This window comes from Carcharodon carcharias, chromosome 11 (assembly GCF_017639515.1).
Source record: "Carcharodon carcharias isolate sCarCar2 chromosome 11, sCarCar2.pri, whole genome shotgun sequence".
NCBI classification, from domain to species: domain Eukaryota; kingdom Metazoa; phylum Chordata; class Chondrichthyes; order Lamniformes; family Lamnidae; genus Carcharodon; species Carcharodon carcharias.
In genome coordinates, this window is record NC_054477.1 from 63,359,728 (window position 1) to 63,378,208 (window position 18,481).

Consider the following 18,481-nt stretch of genomic DNA (forward strand, 5'->3'; position numbering starts at 1 on the left):
GAATTCAAATTCCACCATGTCGTGGCAGGATTCAAACTCAGGTCCCCAGAGCTTTACCTTGGATCTCTGGATTACTTGTCCAGCAACAATACCACTACGCCATAGCCCACCGACTAATGGAAAAGATATTGAGGAGCAACTTTGCAGGGAAATTTCTGAGTGGTAAAGAGTGGGGAGGTGGTGGTGTAGTGGTGTTGTCACTGGGTTCATATTCCAGAGTCCCAGGATAATAGTGGTGTTTATACAGAGCAGACAGAAATTGTTCCTATTGGCAGAAGGTTCGAGAACCAGAGGACTGCACTGCCTGAGTAGGTGGAGGTAGATTCAAACATAGCTTTCAAAAGTGAACTGCAAAAGCACCTGAAGGGAAAAAAAAAATTACAGGGCTATGGGGAAAAGACGGGGGTGTGGGAATGACTGATTTGCTCTTGCAGAGAGCTGGTACAAATAAGACAGCCCAAATGGCCTCCTTCTGTACTGTAGCCATTCTATGATCAGAAGTGGAAAAGAGGGGCAAGGAGGTGACAGAGGGTTGGTGAGGTGGTAGGGAAATGTACAAAAAAGAGAAAAAATAGGAGAGGGCAGTTGATGATAAAAACGAAACTCAGCAAAATGAATTAAATGAAGATGCACAATTCATTATTTTAAAGCAGCTGTCACATTTCTAGTATTTTGCCATTTGATCTTGCAACAGATCCAAAAGAGAATTACTTTTGAAATGTGCTTCAAAGTTGGAACTTGCCTTAAAGGGATTAATTTCTCAGCCCAACTTCATGCTGGGATGTGACTCAGAAATTAAACACAGTATTTAGCTGGTTAGACTCAGAGTGCAGGGGCCCATTAAAATATTCTCTAGCACAGATTTGCACCGTAGGGATCTAACGCCTTCTTTCATGGAGCATGGTGGGGAAGGGGTGGAGTGGGGGGGGGGTTGTATGAAGGTGTTACAACATCCAGTCAGATGTGATCGGCAGCTCTACTGGCCAGCACATAGCTCCCAAAGAGTTGAGAGAAAAGTGACTGAACTTATAGACAGGAAGTGGAGTAATTTTTCTCCTGCTGCAAGAGGCAATCAATCTTTTGTTAAAGGTAAAACAGTGAGAAAGGGTGAAGACAACAACTTGCATTTATATAGCCCCGGAAAACCAATTTCTTAAGATAAGATGATTCACTCAAGTGGTGTAGTATCTCGTGTCACATTGTAAAGTCTGACCCAAACATGAAATGTACATTTTAAACATTTTTTTCATGGGTTGTGAGCTTCACTGGCAAGGTCAGGATTTGTTTCCCATCCCTAATCAGCCTTGAGAAGGTGGTGGTGAGCCTCCTCCTTAAACCAATGCAGTCCACTTGGTGCAGGTACATCCACAGTGCTGTTAGGAAGAGAGTTCAAGTATTTTGACTTAGTGACAGTGAAGGAATGGCGACATAGTTCCAAGTAAGGAAAGTGTGTGGGTTTGAGGAGAAGTTGCAGGTGGTGGTGTTCCCATGCATCTCTTGTCCTTGTCCTTCTAGGTGTAGAGGTTACGGGTTTGGAAGTTGCTGTCAAATGAGGTTTAGTGAGTTGCAGCAGTGGATCTTATGGATGATACACTCTGCTGCCACTGTGCGTTGGTGGTGGAAGATGTGAACGATTAAGGTGGTGGATGGGGTGTCAATCAAGCAGGCTGCTTTGCCCTGGATGGTGTTGAGTTTCTTGAGAGTTGTTGGCGTGGCATTTATCCAGGCAAGTGGAGAGTATTCCATCATACTCCTGACTTGTAACTTATAGATAGTGGGCAGGCTTTGGGGAGTCAGGAGATGAGTTATTGGCCACAGAGTTCCCAGCCTCTGACTTACTATTGGAGCCACAGTATTTATAAGATTTAGAATCTACGAATCCCACTTGTATCATGTCCTGTGACTTGGAACTAAACAGTCAATTCGCAGACAGTGTTTGGGTTATATTTTCCTTCATTTGCTGTTAAATGAAAAAAATCAGCATCAGGCACTAATCAATGCACATACGCTGGGCTGATGCTGAGGTACAATACTGCAGGAATGCTGCACTGCAGGAAATGCAGTTCTTCAGGTGAGATGTCAAATGGAACTCCTGTTTCTGGTCAACGGTAACCTCCAGGATGGAGGTGTTAATTGCTTGGCACTTGTGTGGCATGGATGTTCCTTGCCACTTATTAGCCTAAGCCTGAATGTTGTACAAGTCTTATTGCACGCAGGCGTGGACTGTTTCAGAATATGAGCCTCAAATGGTACAGAGCACTATGCAATCAGCAGCAAACATTCTCACTTCTCACCTCCTGATGGAGAGGAAGTCATTGATGAAGCTGATGAAGATGGTTGAGCCAAGGATATTACCCTGTGGTACTCCCACAGCAATGTCCTGGGACTGAGATGATTAGCCTCCAACAAGCACAGCCATCTTCCTTCATGCTAGATATGGCTCTAACCAGTGGAGAGATTCCCCCCGATTCCCACCGTCTTTAGTTTTGTTAAGCCTCCTCGATGCCACACTTGGGCAAATCACAAGGTCTTGATGTCAAGGGCAGTCACTCCCACTTCACCTCTGGAATGCAGCTCTTTTGTCCATGTTTGGACCAAGGCTGTAATGAGATCTGGAGTCCAGTGTCCCTAGCAAAACCCAGACTAAGCATCTGTGAGCAGGTTATTGCTGAGTAAGTGCCACTCGATAGCACTGTGTTATGAACTCAAGGGAGACCATTAGCCTTTTAAAAAGAAATTCAAATTCCCAGTTACTAACTGAAAAAATTATTCTACAAGGTTTCAAATTTTAAACAAAATGTTTTAGTGTGCAAAGTTACACAAAGTGCTAACTTAACACAGATAAAAACAAAATACCGCGGATGCTGGAAATCTGAAATAAAAACAGAAAATCCTGGGAAACCTCAGCAAGTCTGCCAACACCTGTGGAGAGAGAAACAGAGTTAACGTTTTGAGTCTGTATGATTTAAAGAAAGGCCATATGGACTTGAAACATCAACTCTGTTTCTCTCTCTACAGCTGCTGCCAGAGCTGAGTTTTTCCAGCATTTCTGTTTTTAATACTAACAACACTATATTTTGTAAACAATTGTATTTTAAACTTGAAATCTTAATAGGATACTCCATGTTCTATTATTTCCAATCAAGAGCACTCCTATACTTTACAGGATCTTGAGGCTTCCTTCACTTCTCCTGGGACAAAACCAAGGTGTACCACAGCTTTAAGGAATTAACTTTGATTCTCTGCAGTGTTCCCGCAATTCTCTGAGGTATGAGATTTCTTGGGGTCCTTCCATTAGCATCCAACTAACAACATAGGCTGCAGCAGTTCAAGAAGGAAGCTTATTACAATGCAAGGACAATTAGGGATGAATAATGAATCCTAGCCTAGCCAGTGATGCCCACATCCCATAAAGAATTTAAAACAACCCTGCAACTCTTCTTAAGCACCTCACAATTATCGCCACCCCAGATCAAGCATGGGCCTCACTGAACCATTGCTAAGTGACTCCAACTCAGAAATACTCCTGTTTTCTGATAGCCCTTTGCTTCTGGTCTACAGCTTCTTTACAGCTTCTAGTAGATTCTCTGTCTCTGCCTACTTCTAAGCTGCTTCAGCTCCAGACATAAAATGCCTGTTTCAAAGCTATTCAAAGCTGACTGACAGTTTCTGTGACAAAACCGATGCAACTAAACAAAAGAAAATCTCCCTGCAGTGTGCCCCACAGTAATAAGGCCCACCTGCAACATTGCAGGTAGAGATTTAAACCAATTACATCCAACGTTATATGTCCTTTGATCCGAAAAGTATATGGATACTTTAAGGTCTTCCCTTGCTTTCCTGTTGCTTCCAACCCTTCCTTTTATCTGGGACCCTCATGAGTAATTTAAACCCCTAATGGGGACAACGATAGACATCTTGTCTCTACCAAGAAACTCAGAAAGGTGCCACCTATTGTTTAATGTTTTCACTGTTCCCCCTCTGAACTTTTTAAAATGAAGATGGACCATTCTTTGAATGGCAATTATCTTAGTCCTGTTTACCAGCTTCTCAAACCAGGTGCTTCCATTACTTTACATGTAAAACTTCAATCCCCATGAAAAGTTCTACTCCTAAAACATATGGATCATGAAATTAGACAAAACTGTCAATAACAACTTCCATCACTTTGCAGATGATTGAGAGTAGACTGATGGGGCAGTAATTGGCTGGAATGGATTTGTCCCACTTTTTGTGGACAGGATATATCTGGACTATTTTCCACATTGCTTGGTAGTTGCCTGTGTTGTAGCTGTTCTGGAACAGCTTGGTTAGAGGTGCAGCTAGTTCTGGAGCACAGGTCTTCAGTACACAGCTAGGATGTTGTCAAGGACCTATGCCCTTTGTTTTACTGAATATTGATTGAACTGAGAAATTCTGATCATACTTCACTGCAGAAGAAAGCAGCTTACAATTTGATGCAAACTTCATCTTATTTAGTGTTAATGCAATCTGCCTTTGAATTTCCAACTAGATAGACAGGGGATTTTATTGTTACATGCCCAGGGGTTATGCTACCAATTAAGAGGTATACCTCAATGTGAGACATCTTTCAAAAAAGAAAGACACTGAAAGGAGTGTCTGAACACAAGAAAATTTCTACAGCAGACTCAAAATTGTATAGCATTACACAGAATAGGGAGAGACAGCACTAAATAAATTACAGAAAATGAGCAATGGCAGTGTAAAATGAATGAAATTGGGCACAAATCTGTCAATATGGCTTAAAAACGTGGCTGATGAATTGATAGGTGCGTTACACAACAACTGAGTTAAATAAAAAGCAGTTGTCTAATTTCATGATCCTGTTCTAAGAAATTATGAGGATCAGGTTCGCAGGCGGGTAGTTTGATGCGGAAACAAAGAACAGGAGACTAGCTTGCTAGGATAATATTATTTTATTTTGCTTGTTTCCTACCTAGCCTACATAGGATAGAAACCAGGTCCGATACTCACAACGGGTCTGGCATAATTGGCTATATACTTACTCCACGAATTACTGGAACTGGGAGCCGTCAGTTCTGCGGAGGTGCCGCCTGTGACCCACGCTCAGCGATTAGCTTAACCCGGAGCAGACTCCCCGAACTGGGGACTTTCCAGGCTTATATATGCGCTACTTGCCGAGTTCACTGAGTCCGCGTTGGGCACTCGTCCAACACAATGTTTAGTACTGGGCATTGTTCCCATGCGGTTTCGGCTCCGACTCCCTTCAGTAGATAACAGGAAGTCTCTTAGCAACGTCTTGTGTTCTAGGTCAACTGGTGCCTGGATCCAATCTTGCATGTATTGGGACACCATGTTAACCCCTTATATTACATTCCACTGATTGGCCCAATACATGTAACGATTATACAAATACATAATAATAAGCAATACATTGTTATAACATGTACATGTTTTGTTCCAGTTGCTGCCGCACACGGCAAACATACGTACAGGTCAGTATATTACAACAGGTCAGAATCACTAAAACTCCGATTAAAATGAACAACGGAGGAAATAGGGAACGTCGTGCCGTAGTTGACAGCCCATTGAACAGATCCCACCAGTGATGGGCGGATTCCACCTCTACTACATGAGCAGCGTGTACTACCTTTTGGCCATGTATAAAGGTGGACACAGTCACCCGGGTAACATTGATTTGATGTTGTCGCAATATCTGCTTTAGCTCTTCCGAGCGATCGAGGGCCTGTTTAAAACGCTCTAGCGAGATACTCCAAGGGTGCAGCCATACCTGCCACTGCATAGTGGTGAGGTGTTGCGTTCCGCTGTAATTGGTCAATAGGTAAGTATGGTTCTGCCACCGCCATCGATAGATGCCAGTAAGGCAACCTGAAAAAGGGGTCGTCGGGAGTAAGGCATGGGCATGACTAGTGGCCACACAGAGCGTATGGGGACCAATCTGCCACATCATATCTCGGGGTGCCTCAATCATCCATTCACACAAAGCCGTGTCTTCTGTAAGGCACGGGTCTCGATATCGATCCATCAACAGACAGGCCTTTCCTTGATCCGCCTGCTCACACGCGGACAAGTCATAGGTAAGATTGGTGGCCGGACTGAACCAATTCCCTTTTGTTTTGAGAAAGTAATATCCATCAGATGTAATGACCGGCAATACGTAATATCGGCACACCGTCACAAAATCAGTTACATTCAAGGTTACAAAATGTCCTTTACACAGCGTTGCATTACACCATGTTTTGTCCGGATAGGTGTTCATCCATAATTTCTCAGATACGTTCCACACCCCTCGCCAGGCCTGAACATTAGGCGAAGTGACTATTCGTAAAAATCGTTCTTTTTGCAAATGTGCATGCAGCATTTGGATACCGCAAATTGTCCAGTTCATCTGTACAGTAAAATTTTGGAACAGCCGTTGAGTCGAATCCCACACGTCCAATTCCCATTTTAAGGAATGCAGCAAAATTCGTGCAGTCTCTTCCTGCGTCATCATGGCCGACGGCATCCATCGGCCAATAGTGTACAGGCCTTGTGCAGTTGCTTGCCCCGTACTGGATAATTTAGTACGGGTCACTTCAGAGTCTATAGCATTGGATATCCCCATTACTGTCCCTGCCCCTCCTAACAAGGTATCGTACCATGCCCGTCGTCGCCGTTTAGGGTTACATTCGGGTATGACTGGCAGTCGGACTTGCCAATGTACATTGGTTTGTGCGGCGGTGCTGGCCATTGTCTGACAAGTCGATGCTATGGGGGCCAAATGCGTGTGGTGTACTTTAGGCACAGTTGTTACAACATCACATACACTACAGTTAGTGCTATCACCGACACATAGTTTAACATCAAATGACGACGTCATCGAAGGTGGTTGATGTTTTGGGATGCCAGACTCTCCCCTGATTAACCAGTCCATTGGGCCTCTGCCAGTGATTGGCGTCCCATTGGTAATCCTCATTTCGTCGTTGGCGGTAATAATAGTCCATTCAATACCACCCTCATGACACTGTCCTTCGGAACACATATTCACCCGGGTGTGAATGGTCAGTGCGCAGCCCGGGGCCACTGTTGTGTTTGCATCCTCAAAGCTGCCCTTGCATCGATACAACGTGCAATTGCTGGTGATAGTCATAATGTCACATCGTTGTCCGGAGGGGCACGTAAAATTGTCCTGCCTTCGCTCTTGGTCACTGGCTTCCCAGCTGACGATCTGTCCCAGAGCACCAGCATTGTGTTTCGTTTCTTCCGACCCGGGTCTTGACATACTCCGACCCAGGATTCCAACAGTCCATAGCACATTCAGGGCCCACCACCATGCCATGATCCGGATCTATGGTGACGAGAAGACGTGGGCTCATGTTTCTCGGAGGTAGCATTGGTTTGCCGGCACATTATGCCAGGCTGAGTCCCCTGGATACATTATTGTCACCAAACTATCCTTCCCTTGGGCGATTATTTCTGCCGGTTTTGGAGGGCCATTTGGCTGGCGTACCCAAACTTTAGCCCCCTTTACATCAGTGGATCCGAAACCCCCCGTTCCCCGTTCGGTTATTTTCGTAGGGGCCCCCGTCTCCTCCACAGTGGACATGTCACAAGGTTTAATTACCAATTGGGCGATCTTATCCCCCTTATTAACCACGTAGGGCTCGGTGGTGATGTTGACTAGGATAACCCCAATCTCTCCCTGATAGTCTGCGTCAATAACTCCACCCATGACATCGATCCCTTTCAGTGATAACCCAGATCGTGGGAGAATGTGTCCATAAGTCCCGGAAGGGCAAACTAATCCCAAGCCGGTTTTAACTGCCGTTGGCACTTGGGGCACCAACGTCCGGGTCGTCAAGGCCCGCAAATCAAGCCCCGCTGATGCCGGGGTGGCCCGGACTGGCAGTTCCGCTTCCGCATCGAATTTCCACATTTTAATGGGACGCGCCTCGGGCGTGTCACATACCTTTATCATCCTATTTAAGGGTGTAACTCCATTCCCCAATGGACGATTGTTAATTTGTTTTACAACTCGGATGAGGTTCTTTTTCCAATTTGTCAAATCATTCGCCCCCCCCGCCTTCCGAAGAGAGGACTTCAAGATCCCATTCATCCGCTCAATCAGTCCTGCTGCTTGCGGATGATACGGCACATGGTATATCCATTCGACATGATTATCGTTGCACCATTGCTTTATCCGCCCTCCCGTAAAGTGCGAACCGTTGTCGCTCTGGACCTGCATAGGCATCCCATAGAATTGTTCTATCATATCTAAACATCGCAGGGTTGCCTGCTGATTATTATGGCGACAAGGATGGGTCACCAGGACCCCAGACATGGTGTCCACTGCTGTGCAAATGTGCCTGCATCCCTGGGACGTGGGCAATGGGCCCACGAAGTCCATCTGCCAGCTTTGGCCGGGGCCTTCTCCTCGGTGAATGTGCCCCATCATATGCTGAGGCACTCCCTGTCTTTGGTGTTGGCATTGCTCACACTGATTCACTGCGGTTTTTACATCGTCTACCAGCAGGTCTATACCCCGATCCCGGGCCCATTGTAGAGTCCCTTGTACCCCCCAATGCCCAGCCTTTTGGTGTGCCCATCTGGCTAGGTCCACCGAGGTGTCCCTCTGTATTACCATAGCTCGAACTATGCCGTCAACATATCGGTTATGGAGGGCTTCTGCGTCATTTCGGGACGTGTGGGCGTCCACGTGTGTGATAAATATCCTTAAATGCTGGGCCTTCTCCCAAATTTCCTCCCACAGCGGCCTACCCCATACTTCCCGACTTTGGATCATCCACTGATTGGCCTGCCATGTGGGCATCCACTGAGTCATCCCGTTAACTACTGACCATGAATCGGAAAATAGGTGTACCCCAATAATTCCGGCCTGCATGATTACCATATGCACCGCCTTGAGCTCGGCCCACTGGCTGCTCTTACCCTCTCCCAATTCTTCCAATGTAATCCCTTGCTTTGGATTATACGCAGCGGCCTTCCACCTACGCCGTCCTGACTTCCATTGAGCCGAGCCGTCCACGAACCAAGCAGTGGCTTGCTCTTCCGACGTCAGCTCATCGTACCTTTTCCCAAGTTTCACAGGTGATTCTGTGTATTCAATCACCTCGAATCTCACTTCCCCTCCCTCAGGGGCCTCCGCCACTTGCTCATGTAAGACTGACACCCCCTTCTGCCCAGTCTTCACCCTTTCTGACACATACCATTTCCATTTGATGATACTACTTTCTTGGGCCGTCCCTATCCTATGTGTAGTGGGATCACTCATTACCCACGGGAGAATGGGTATAGCCGTTCTCATAATTACTTCGTGTCCCGCTGTCAGGGCCTCGGTTTCCACCAAGCTCCAGTAGCAGGACAACAGTTGTTTCTCAAAGGGGGTGTACCTCACCCCCGCCGGGGGTAGTTTACGAGACCAAAACCCCAACGGCTTCCTTACGCGTCCTTGTTTTTGCCATAGACTCCAATTTGCATAGTCTCCCTGTGCCGAAACCTGCAATTCGACCGGTCCTGACTGTATTTTTCCTAGGGATACAGCCTGCTGTATCGCTTGTTTGGCCATCTCGAAGGCGAGTTGATGGTTGTTAGTCCATTCAAACTCTGCCTTCTTCCTGGTAATTTGGTATAATGGTCTCAGTATCTGTCCCAAATGTGGTATATGTTGCCTCCAAAAGCCAAATAGTCCGATAAATTGCTGTACGTCCTTTTGCGTGTGAGGAACTGCGAAGGCCTGAATTTTATCCCTGGCCTTCTCGGTAACTTCTCGTTCCCCTTTATTCCAAATTATCCCCAGGAACTTCACAGTCTGGGAAGGCCCTTGTATCTTTGCCGGGTTGATTTCCCATCCGTACCCCTTCATGTGTTGGACTAATGCGTCCAACAGTGTTTGTATCTGGGCCTGCCCACTACCTTGTATCATTATATCGTCAATGTAGTGGGAGACCATTACATGGTCCGGCACTTCGAACCTTGCCAAATGTTCCGCCACTATCCTATGACATATAGTGGGGCTGTGCAGATAGCCTTGAGGCAACCGTGTGAATGTGAACTGTCTACCTTCCCACGTGAAGGCAAACTGTTCCTGTCTATCTTCGGGGATTGGGATAGTAAAAAAGGCATTAGCTAAATCGATCACTCCGTACCAAGTACCAGGGTGATGTTGTATTCGTCCTATAATGGTAACGGCGTCAGGTACCGCCGCCGTCAGGGCAGGGGTATGGCGGTTCAATTGCCGATAGTCCACCGTCATCCGCCAGGATCCATCAGCCTTACGGACCGGCCACAACGGGTTATTCCAAGCAGTCGAACACGTTTTTAGTACCCCCGCTTCTAAATATTCCTTAATGGTGGCGGAGATCTCTTTGTGCCCACCAGGAATTCTATACTGTCGCAGGCTGATCACCTTTTCGGCTATTGGGATGGGAAAGGGGTCCATTTTCACTTTTCCCACCAATACCGTGCGACAATGGATTAAGGTTCCAAATTCAAATTTGCCGTGTCGCAGGTATAAGGTTAGCCCTGCCAACACGTCCATTCCTAGGATCCACTCGCGGACCGGTGTTATGATTACCGAATGGGTCCTGATCGGCATTGCCCCTATCCCTAAGGGTAATTGCACCATTTTTCCTTCTATTAAGTTTCCTCCCAATCCCACTAATGTGACTGGGGTTCCTTTAAACTTATGGGGAGTTCCATGGATTAGGGTGGCCTCCGCCCCAGTGTCCACTAGAGCCATAACCGTCTGAACAGATTTGCGCCAATAAATGGTCACCGCCACATGTGGTCTGATGTCATCGGCCGACCATTGGCTCGTTTGTGGGCAAATCTTCGGGGCTTGGCCCAATCCCTATTGGTCCTCCCACTCGTCCTCTTCTGACAACGCCGGGTACAGGCGTTTAGCACCCCTTCCTCTCTTATTCTTCCCCTTCTTATTCGCATTGCGAGTGCGCCGGTCTACCTTGCAACATTCCCTGTAAGGGGTTGTCACCTCTCCTTCCTCCTCCTCGGAGGACTCCCATTGCGGTCGGGTGGGGGTTTTCCCTCTATCTGAAGCAACGTTCCCCGCCTCCCTGAACTGGCATTTCTGTATTAGTAGCTCTACCAATTCCTCTGCCGTCACCCGTGGTTCACGGGCCTCAGTTTCTACCCTGGACACTTTAAGTCCCTTTCGTTTACACATTTCCTGCAGCTCTCTCGTGGGTCTCCCATCAACGTCCGCAACCGGGACTTGTGCTTGCATCAACGCTTGCCATAGGGCTCGGCGGGAGGGTCCGGGGTTGGCTCCTTGATTGGGGTTGGATCTAGAGTCACCTCGAGTTTCCGAGCGACGTCCCTCCCTAGTCCCATTATTACCCCGGCCCTGCGCCCCCCAGTCTCCCAGTCCTCCCATCTCCCGCATCATACTCCGAGCCTCCCCCAACGTTTCTCCTTTGCCACTCAACATTATGGTAAGTAGTAACGGCTTATAATGTGGGGGAGCCGTTTTTACCAGGTGATCCCTGGCTTGTTTGCTCACGTTGACATTTTCTACCTCATCCAAGACTCCTAACAACAAGGCATCCCGTACACATAGCCGGGTCAATCTTTTTATTCCTTCCTTAATCGTGGTCCATATTCCTTCCAGGGGTGGCCAGTCAGACGGGAACGGGTATTGTTCTGCTACCGCTCGGGCGTACATCCCGAACAGAGTCCCCGTACCCCTCTCCCCTACCATATCTTTGGCCTGTCGTCTATATGCCAGGTCTATTGCCGCATCTTTGGCCAATCCCCCAAATTTGGGCGCATCCTGAAAGTCTACCTGGACTTGCTGTCCTCCTTCTTCCAAAAGCCTCACCAACCACAATTCAATGGGCTCCCCAGGATTTCGGCGGGTCTTTTGAGTAATGTATAATACTTCCTCCGTAGTAAAATCCTCCGTTAACTCGGAGAATTCCGGAGGAGGTTGCAACTGGGGGATCTCATGATGGATAGGCTCGCCTCGCTCGTTTCGTTGGGGATTTCCCTCATCATCCAACAACACTTCAAACCCAACAGGAGGCCGTCTCTGAACCTGTTTTCTCCGGACGACCGGATTCGCTCGCACCTGGGGTGGCAGCTCATCTTCGTACTGATCATCCGAGTCCCCCCATATATTCCCGTCCCAGTGGTCAATATCCCAGCCGTCCCCATTATTTAGCTGTGCCACAAACGCCCTTATTTGAGTGGGGTTCACGGAGCGCGGGCGCTTTCGCTCACTCTTCCGCTTACTAGACGACAAATGTGTGATCGCCCGCCCCGCTAATTCCGTTAGTGCTGCTATTTCTGCCTTTAGTTTTATAATTTCTTGTCTTAACACGGAGGCATCCCCGCTACTGAGCCCCTGCTCATGCTTAAGGGTTGCTATTTCAGCCTCCAACTTCTGACGCCTGTCAGACTGCTGCTTACAAGCCGCCGCACAAGCCCACATCCGCCTCTGGATCCCTGGCAAGGGGTTCCTTGAGGGGACCGGGATTTTCTCAAGGGTGGACAGCAGCGACCCTGGGGTGGTTCCTACGCCTTCGGCCTCCCAGTTTTCCGGTCGCCCCCCACCCTTCCGCAAACAGGCCGCTACACTATGCCACGGCCCTTGCCATCCTGGGACCGCAACCGCCTCGGCCTGCCCTTCTGGTTTCTTATTCCTTTTCCCAAACATTGTTTCGCATCAAAATCCCTCCTCAATTGCGATTGATCCTGCCGACTACGCCAAAATGTTCTAAGAAATTATGAGGATCAGGTTCGCAGGCGGGTAGTTTGATGCGGAAACAAAGAACAGGAGACTAGCTTGCTAGGATAATATTATTTTATTTTGCTTGTTTCCTACCTAGCCTACATAGGATAGAAACCAGGTCCGATACTCACAACGGGTCTGGCATAATTGGCTATATACTTACTCCACGAATTACTGGAACTGGGAGCCGTCAGTTCTGCGGAGGTGCCGCCTGTGACCCACGCTCAGCGATTAGCTTAACCCGGAGCAGACTCCCCGAACTGGGGACTTTCCAGGCTTATATATGCGCTACTTGCCGAGTTCACTGAGTCCGCGTTGGGCACTCGTCCAACACAATGTTTAGTACTGGGCATTGTTCCCATGCGGTTTCGGCTCCGACTCCCTTCAGTAGATAACAGGAAGTCTCTTAGCAACGTCTTGTGTTCTAGGTCAACTGGTGCCTGGATCCAATCTTGCATGTATTGGGACACCATGTTAACCCCTTATATTACAGATCCACATGTTTTAGGAGTATAACTTTTAGTGGGGTTTGATGCAAACAAGTGAACAGGACAGCTAACACAATAGTGTGACTTCTCAGTTATGTTTGGTGGGTGGAACTACATGCAGATTCAATGTGGATTCTTTTAACCATTGAATCCTGGTGTACTGCACAAGAGCTACTGTTTTAGGAGCTAATATTAAGCGATGTGTCACACTGAATACACTCAATAATTCAATGTAATTACCGTTTTTGAGAGTCATTTTGAAAGTAAGTTGCATATTTGTAGTGATTTTCAAACTGATTAATACTTTTGATCAGTCTTTGAAAATTGTGCAATTGTCATAGTATATAACACACCTTGAAATAAAATCAGAAAGTGCTGGAAAAACTCAGCAGGTCTGGCAGCATCTGTGGTGAGAGAAACTGAGTTAATGTTTCGAGTCAAATATGGCTCTTCTTCTGACCTGCTGAGTTTTTCCAGCACTTTGTTTTTATTTCAGATTTCCAGCATCTGTAGTATTTTGCTTTTATTGCACCTTGGGCAGAATTTTGCGCTTGGTGTGCGGGATCAGCAGGGGGGGAGCGCAGGCGGGAAGCCAACAGCCGCCTGTGATTGGCTGCGCTCCGCGATTTTATGTGGCCTGCTCGCTCTGCCTGGCTGGCTTCGTCTATACGGTAATGAATGAAAGTCAATGTACGCTTGAACAGAGCATCTGTCATCAGTTTGACGCAACTATAGACAGTTGATTGCGAGACTCCACACAGATCTCCCACTGACCCCTGGAGAGAGCTGAAGGCATAGAAGTTGAAGGCCACCATGACCTACTGCGCCACTGGCATGGGGTATCCACCCACACAATTGGAGCTGATCTCAAGGCCGATCCTCTGACAGATGGAGGTCACTGAGAGATGGAGCCTTCATCAGCATTGCACCTCAGACATATTGAGGTAGCTGCATTGCCGCCTGTAAACCCTGGCAGCAGAATATTGGTGTCATCTGCGACCCCTTCCGCCTTGGACTTTCTGTTAACCCTGCGCCCCTTGTGCCTGCGCCTCTCCCCCTACAGGTCACTCCCCTGGATGCTGCATTGGAACACCTGGCCTCCTCTCCCTTTTGGCTCTCTCTTCCTCCTCAGAGGAGGTGCCTCCAGCAGAGACCACAATCCCCATTACCAGGGTAAAGGAAGGCTGTCTGATACCTGGAAGGCCCCACGTGGTGTGAATCCTCTGGGGGCCTGGAAAACAACAGTTGAGTCCTGAACTGAAGCCTCTAAATTCTCCGAATTCAGCTCTGAAGCGAAATGAAGCTGTCCTGTTCACAGAAGCAACCAGTAGCAAGTGATATCCTGAACTTTTCATTAAGCGCTTTGACAAGGCCACTGACCCCACTTATCCCGCCTGTGGATGAGGTTTTGTGGCCTCCCAGCCTGCCCGCTTTGCCCGTGCGACAGCCTAAAAATCGGAGACAACTGATGTCTCAAAGGCCTTAACTGGTCACTTAATTAATGCGGGTGCACCCCCATCTCCATTGCATGCCCACCTAGCGAAATATCGCGAGATTGCACATTGACATCGGCACAATGTCAACGTGCTTTATATAACGCTCGAGTGGGTCGGGTGCACGCCTGCCCGCCAAGGTAAAAATTCTGCCCCTTGATCTGATATAGACATGACTGTGAAAACACAGAAGCTCAAGAATAAAGCATTCGCTTTCAAGAATACAAAACATTTACTATACCAAGTACAAAATACCTAATTATCGGATTTGCATTTAATATTCTACGTTTCTTTAAAAAACAATTTCTTACAATATTTAAAACTAAATCTGTTAGTTTTTAAAAATTACACTTTATATTTGCTGTAATTAACTTTAAGAACACAGAAGTGTATAAAGTCATGGACAATTTCTCAACCTATTTAAATCTGCTCAAAAAGGTCAATTCACAAATATCTCTGGAATTTATAAATATGACTATCGAGTTTCATAGCATAACAGATTTTTTAAGGATGGAACAATTTCAAAGAAACAATTTTGAGTAGATGGAATATATATAGTTTTGGTGAAAATTTGGCACAGTGGATCAGAAATATAACCACTTCACAGTGGAATGTGCAATCAAATCTAATTGATAAAGATAAATGTCTTCATCCCGAAAACTTAGATTTATATAAAAAAAGAAATGTATGAGTTATTCAGTTACAAGTAGAGTTCTCTGATAAATATTTTGAATCACACACAGCATTTGTTGCCATATGATGACATCGGGGTCGCAGTAATGCCGACTAAAATAGGAAATTGGAAATGTCAACACAGGAAGACTATGTATGTATATATATATATATATATCTAAACGGTCACAGTTTTTACTTGTGAATGTAAATTACATTTTCTGCATGGTAATGTTTTCCCTGCAGAACAGCTGCTCTCCTGATATGAGCACATGATGATAGCTTTGTGCAATTTTTTTTTCTCTTCATTGTATTTAATTAGCTTCCAACGTGACTGTGTCAGCTGTGGCTCGGTGGAGCACTTTAGCTTCCGACTCAGAAGGTTCTAGGTTCAATTCTCATTCCAGTGGCTTGAGTACATGATCAATGCAGTGTGGCAGGGCTGCTGCACTGTCAGTGCTCTTTTTTGGATGAGATGTTAAAGCACTCAGGCAGGTATAAAAGATACTTGCCATTTTTCTAAGAAAAACAAGGGAATTCTCTTCAGGGTTCTGGCCAATATTTATTCTTCCATGAATATCACTAAAATAGGTTATCTGGTCATTACCACATTGCTGTTTGTAGGACCTTGCTGTGCATAAATTGTCTGCCTCAATTCCTACATTACAGCAGTGAATATACTTCAAAAGGATTACCTGTAAAGCACTGTGGGATGCAGAGGTTGTAAAAGGTAATACATAAGTGCAAGATCTTTACTTTTCTTTCTCAAAAAGATGCCTTTGCTAATTTAGCTAATTGCTCAGTCCTAATTTTCACTTCATATTTAAAGTGTGTGCCTATCAACAATGGAAGCATTCAAGCTCAGGAAAATTGCATCCTCTTCAGCAAAAGCATATGGGTTTTCATAAGCACTTTCTCCTTTATTGCTTTCAGCAGGTAAGGACCATCATCTAACAGACACAATTATTTGTAAAAAGTTAAAATGCTCTCAAATAAAATTATCACAATCCATGTAAAATGTTTAAGCTAAAATAGATTACTGGTTAATGCGATGGCCCATGTGCTTTTGAGGAAAAATGCCTATGTTTTCTGTTGGGGTGAGGGTCCCTATAAGAAATGGGTTTCTCCAAGATATGATTTCTGGTAAAGCACCTGGCTTCCAGTAAATGATCATGTGACCATGTTGCCTGGGAGATAAACAATAGAGGAAAAAAGTCAACATATGTTAATTACAGGGGTGTGATTCTGTGTTCAAGCAGTTTAGATTTTAGGTTGGAGAACAAGATGGCTGCAGCAAGAAAACATCTCTCTCAAACAGAGTTCAGTTGAAATTCTTGATGCTGGTTAAGAGTTTAAACCTCTTGTTGACTGAAGGACTCTTACAGTGAGTTGGACTTCTAATATAGCTGAACTGAGAAGGGGAGAGAGAGAGCGAGATACAAAACTCCACAGTTAAAGAATATTAGAACCAGGAGAGTTCTGACCTGAAGTGGCTAATGCTTAAGATGCTAGAGACACCTGTGCCTGTGTTGAACAGGCAGTTTGCAAACATAGGATAGTTGGAAGAGATGTGAAGGGTAATCCTTGCCAGAAGTAAGTGGAAGACACAAGAAATCTCAACCTTCATATGAATTTACAAAGCAGTAATCAGTCCAAGCAGTTAATCTTCCAATTTTTGATAAGCATCTGACTTGTGTTATTGGGGGTGTAAGGCTGATAGGTGTAGAAGGAAGGGTGATTTAAAGAGTTCAGTTTAGATTGTAAGTAATTGAGTTCATTATATGTTTACCTTTAACATAATTGACTAAGGCGAGTACAGTTATTAGTAATTTATTAGTATTCATGTTCTATGATTTTTGTCTAATAAAAATCTTTTGATTTTAACAGTGAACATTGTGCTTTCATTCTTTTAGTAAATAACTGGGTTTTCAAATTCAAAAAAAATATTACTTGTCTCTACCGAGATCATAACAATAAGCATATTTATATAGTCCATCACTGGATAGCACATCACTGATCTGTCAGATCTATTAAGTATCTACAAGTTCCACTTTTGTGCACTAAGAAAGGAAAAGAATTTTTCATAACATGAGGTTCTATTCGATTTAAATGCATATCAATTTAACAACTTGTATTTCGACATCTAATGTCGAAGAACATCCAAAGCTTTTCACAAGAGAAATAATTACAGAAAGAATGGATGCCAAACCAAATAAAGAGGTGGTAGGAGGGTTAATTGAAAGCTTAACTAATGAGATAACTTTTGAGGAGGAGAGGTGGTAGAGAGGCCGAGAGGGTTAAGGAAGGAATTCCAGAGCATAGGATTTAGATGGCTGAAAGTATTGCCACTAATGGTGAGGCAAAGGGAGGGGAGGCCAGAGAAGCCAGAACAGGAGGAACAGTGGGTCTGGAGACAGAGAGAGAGAGAGAGAGAGAGCGCGCTTGCCAGGCCGGAGACAGTAGAAGTTACTGATATAGGGTGAGGCGACTATAAGGAGGAATTTAAACACAAGGATAATAATTGCAAATTTGTAGAGTTGGGAGACTGGGAGTCAATGTAGTTGAGTGAGGAGAAGTGTGGAGTGTGGGACTTCAAAGAGGATAGGGAATAAGCAGCAGAATTTTGGATGAGCTAGAATTAAATTTGTGGCTAAAGTTGAATTTAACCATACTCATACAGATAATCAAGAAGGGTGAAAGACAATTCTAAATACCATTTACAAATTGTTGATTAATGTCAAGATGGAGTGCACAAAGTGGGGGGAAGTTCTCAAGAACTTCCATCCCTTACTATCTTAAGCAAACAGTCAGAATCATCAAGGATCTTCAATAAGTTGACTATTAGTAAAAGTCAAGTTATTTTGCTTAATCTGTGTTACGTAATCTTACCTCAAATGCCCATGCTTCTTCCTGGTCACCATCCAAAAACATTATTGTTTCCTTGGAGACCTGCCCTACTCGCATCTGTAATGGTGATGCATGGAACTCAATTCTCTGTAGATTAAATCCTACTCCAACACCTATTGCCTTTAAAAAGCTTTCTTTCAAAGCCTGGAAAGTAAAGAATTGAAGCTTGA

General features: G+C 45.4%; 2 protein-coding genes across 4 annotated transcripts in view; one reads left to right on the forward strand and one right to left on the reverse strand.

Moving 5' to 3' along the window:
• aasdhppt (aminoadipate-semialdehyde dehydrogenase-phosphopantetheinyl transferase) overlaps nt 1-18,481 on the reverse strand; it is a 71,902-nt gene that overhangs the window by 16,812 nt on the left and 36,609 nt on the right. Inside the window, exon 4 of one of the 3 annotated variants that reach the window (XM_041199828.1) lies at nt 18,294-18,368. The exons of 1 other annotated variant lie outside the window; for it this stretch is intronic. In XM_041199828.1, coding sequence (XP_041055762.1) covers nt 18,294-18,368 — 75 coding nt within the window. Of the gene's footprint in view, nt 1-18,293; nt 18,456-18,481 lie in introns of all 3 variants that reach the window. One more of the 3 variants, XM_041199827.1, reaches the window with a different exon arrangement.
• The window catches only part of msantd4 (Myb/SANT-like DNA-binding domain containing 4 with coiled-coils), a 59,003-nt gene continuing 56,807 nt past the window's right edge, over nt 16,286-18,481 (forward strand). The window contains exon 1 of the mRNA XM_041199825.1: nt 16,286-16,340. The gene's annotated coding sequence lies outside the window, so the exon portion shown is untranslated. The remainder of the gene's footprint in view (nt 16,341-18,481) is intronic.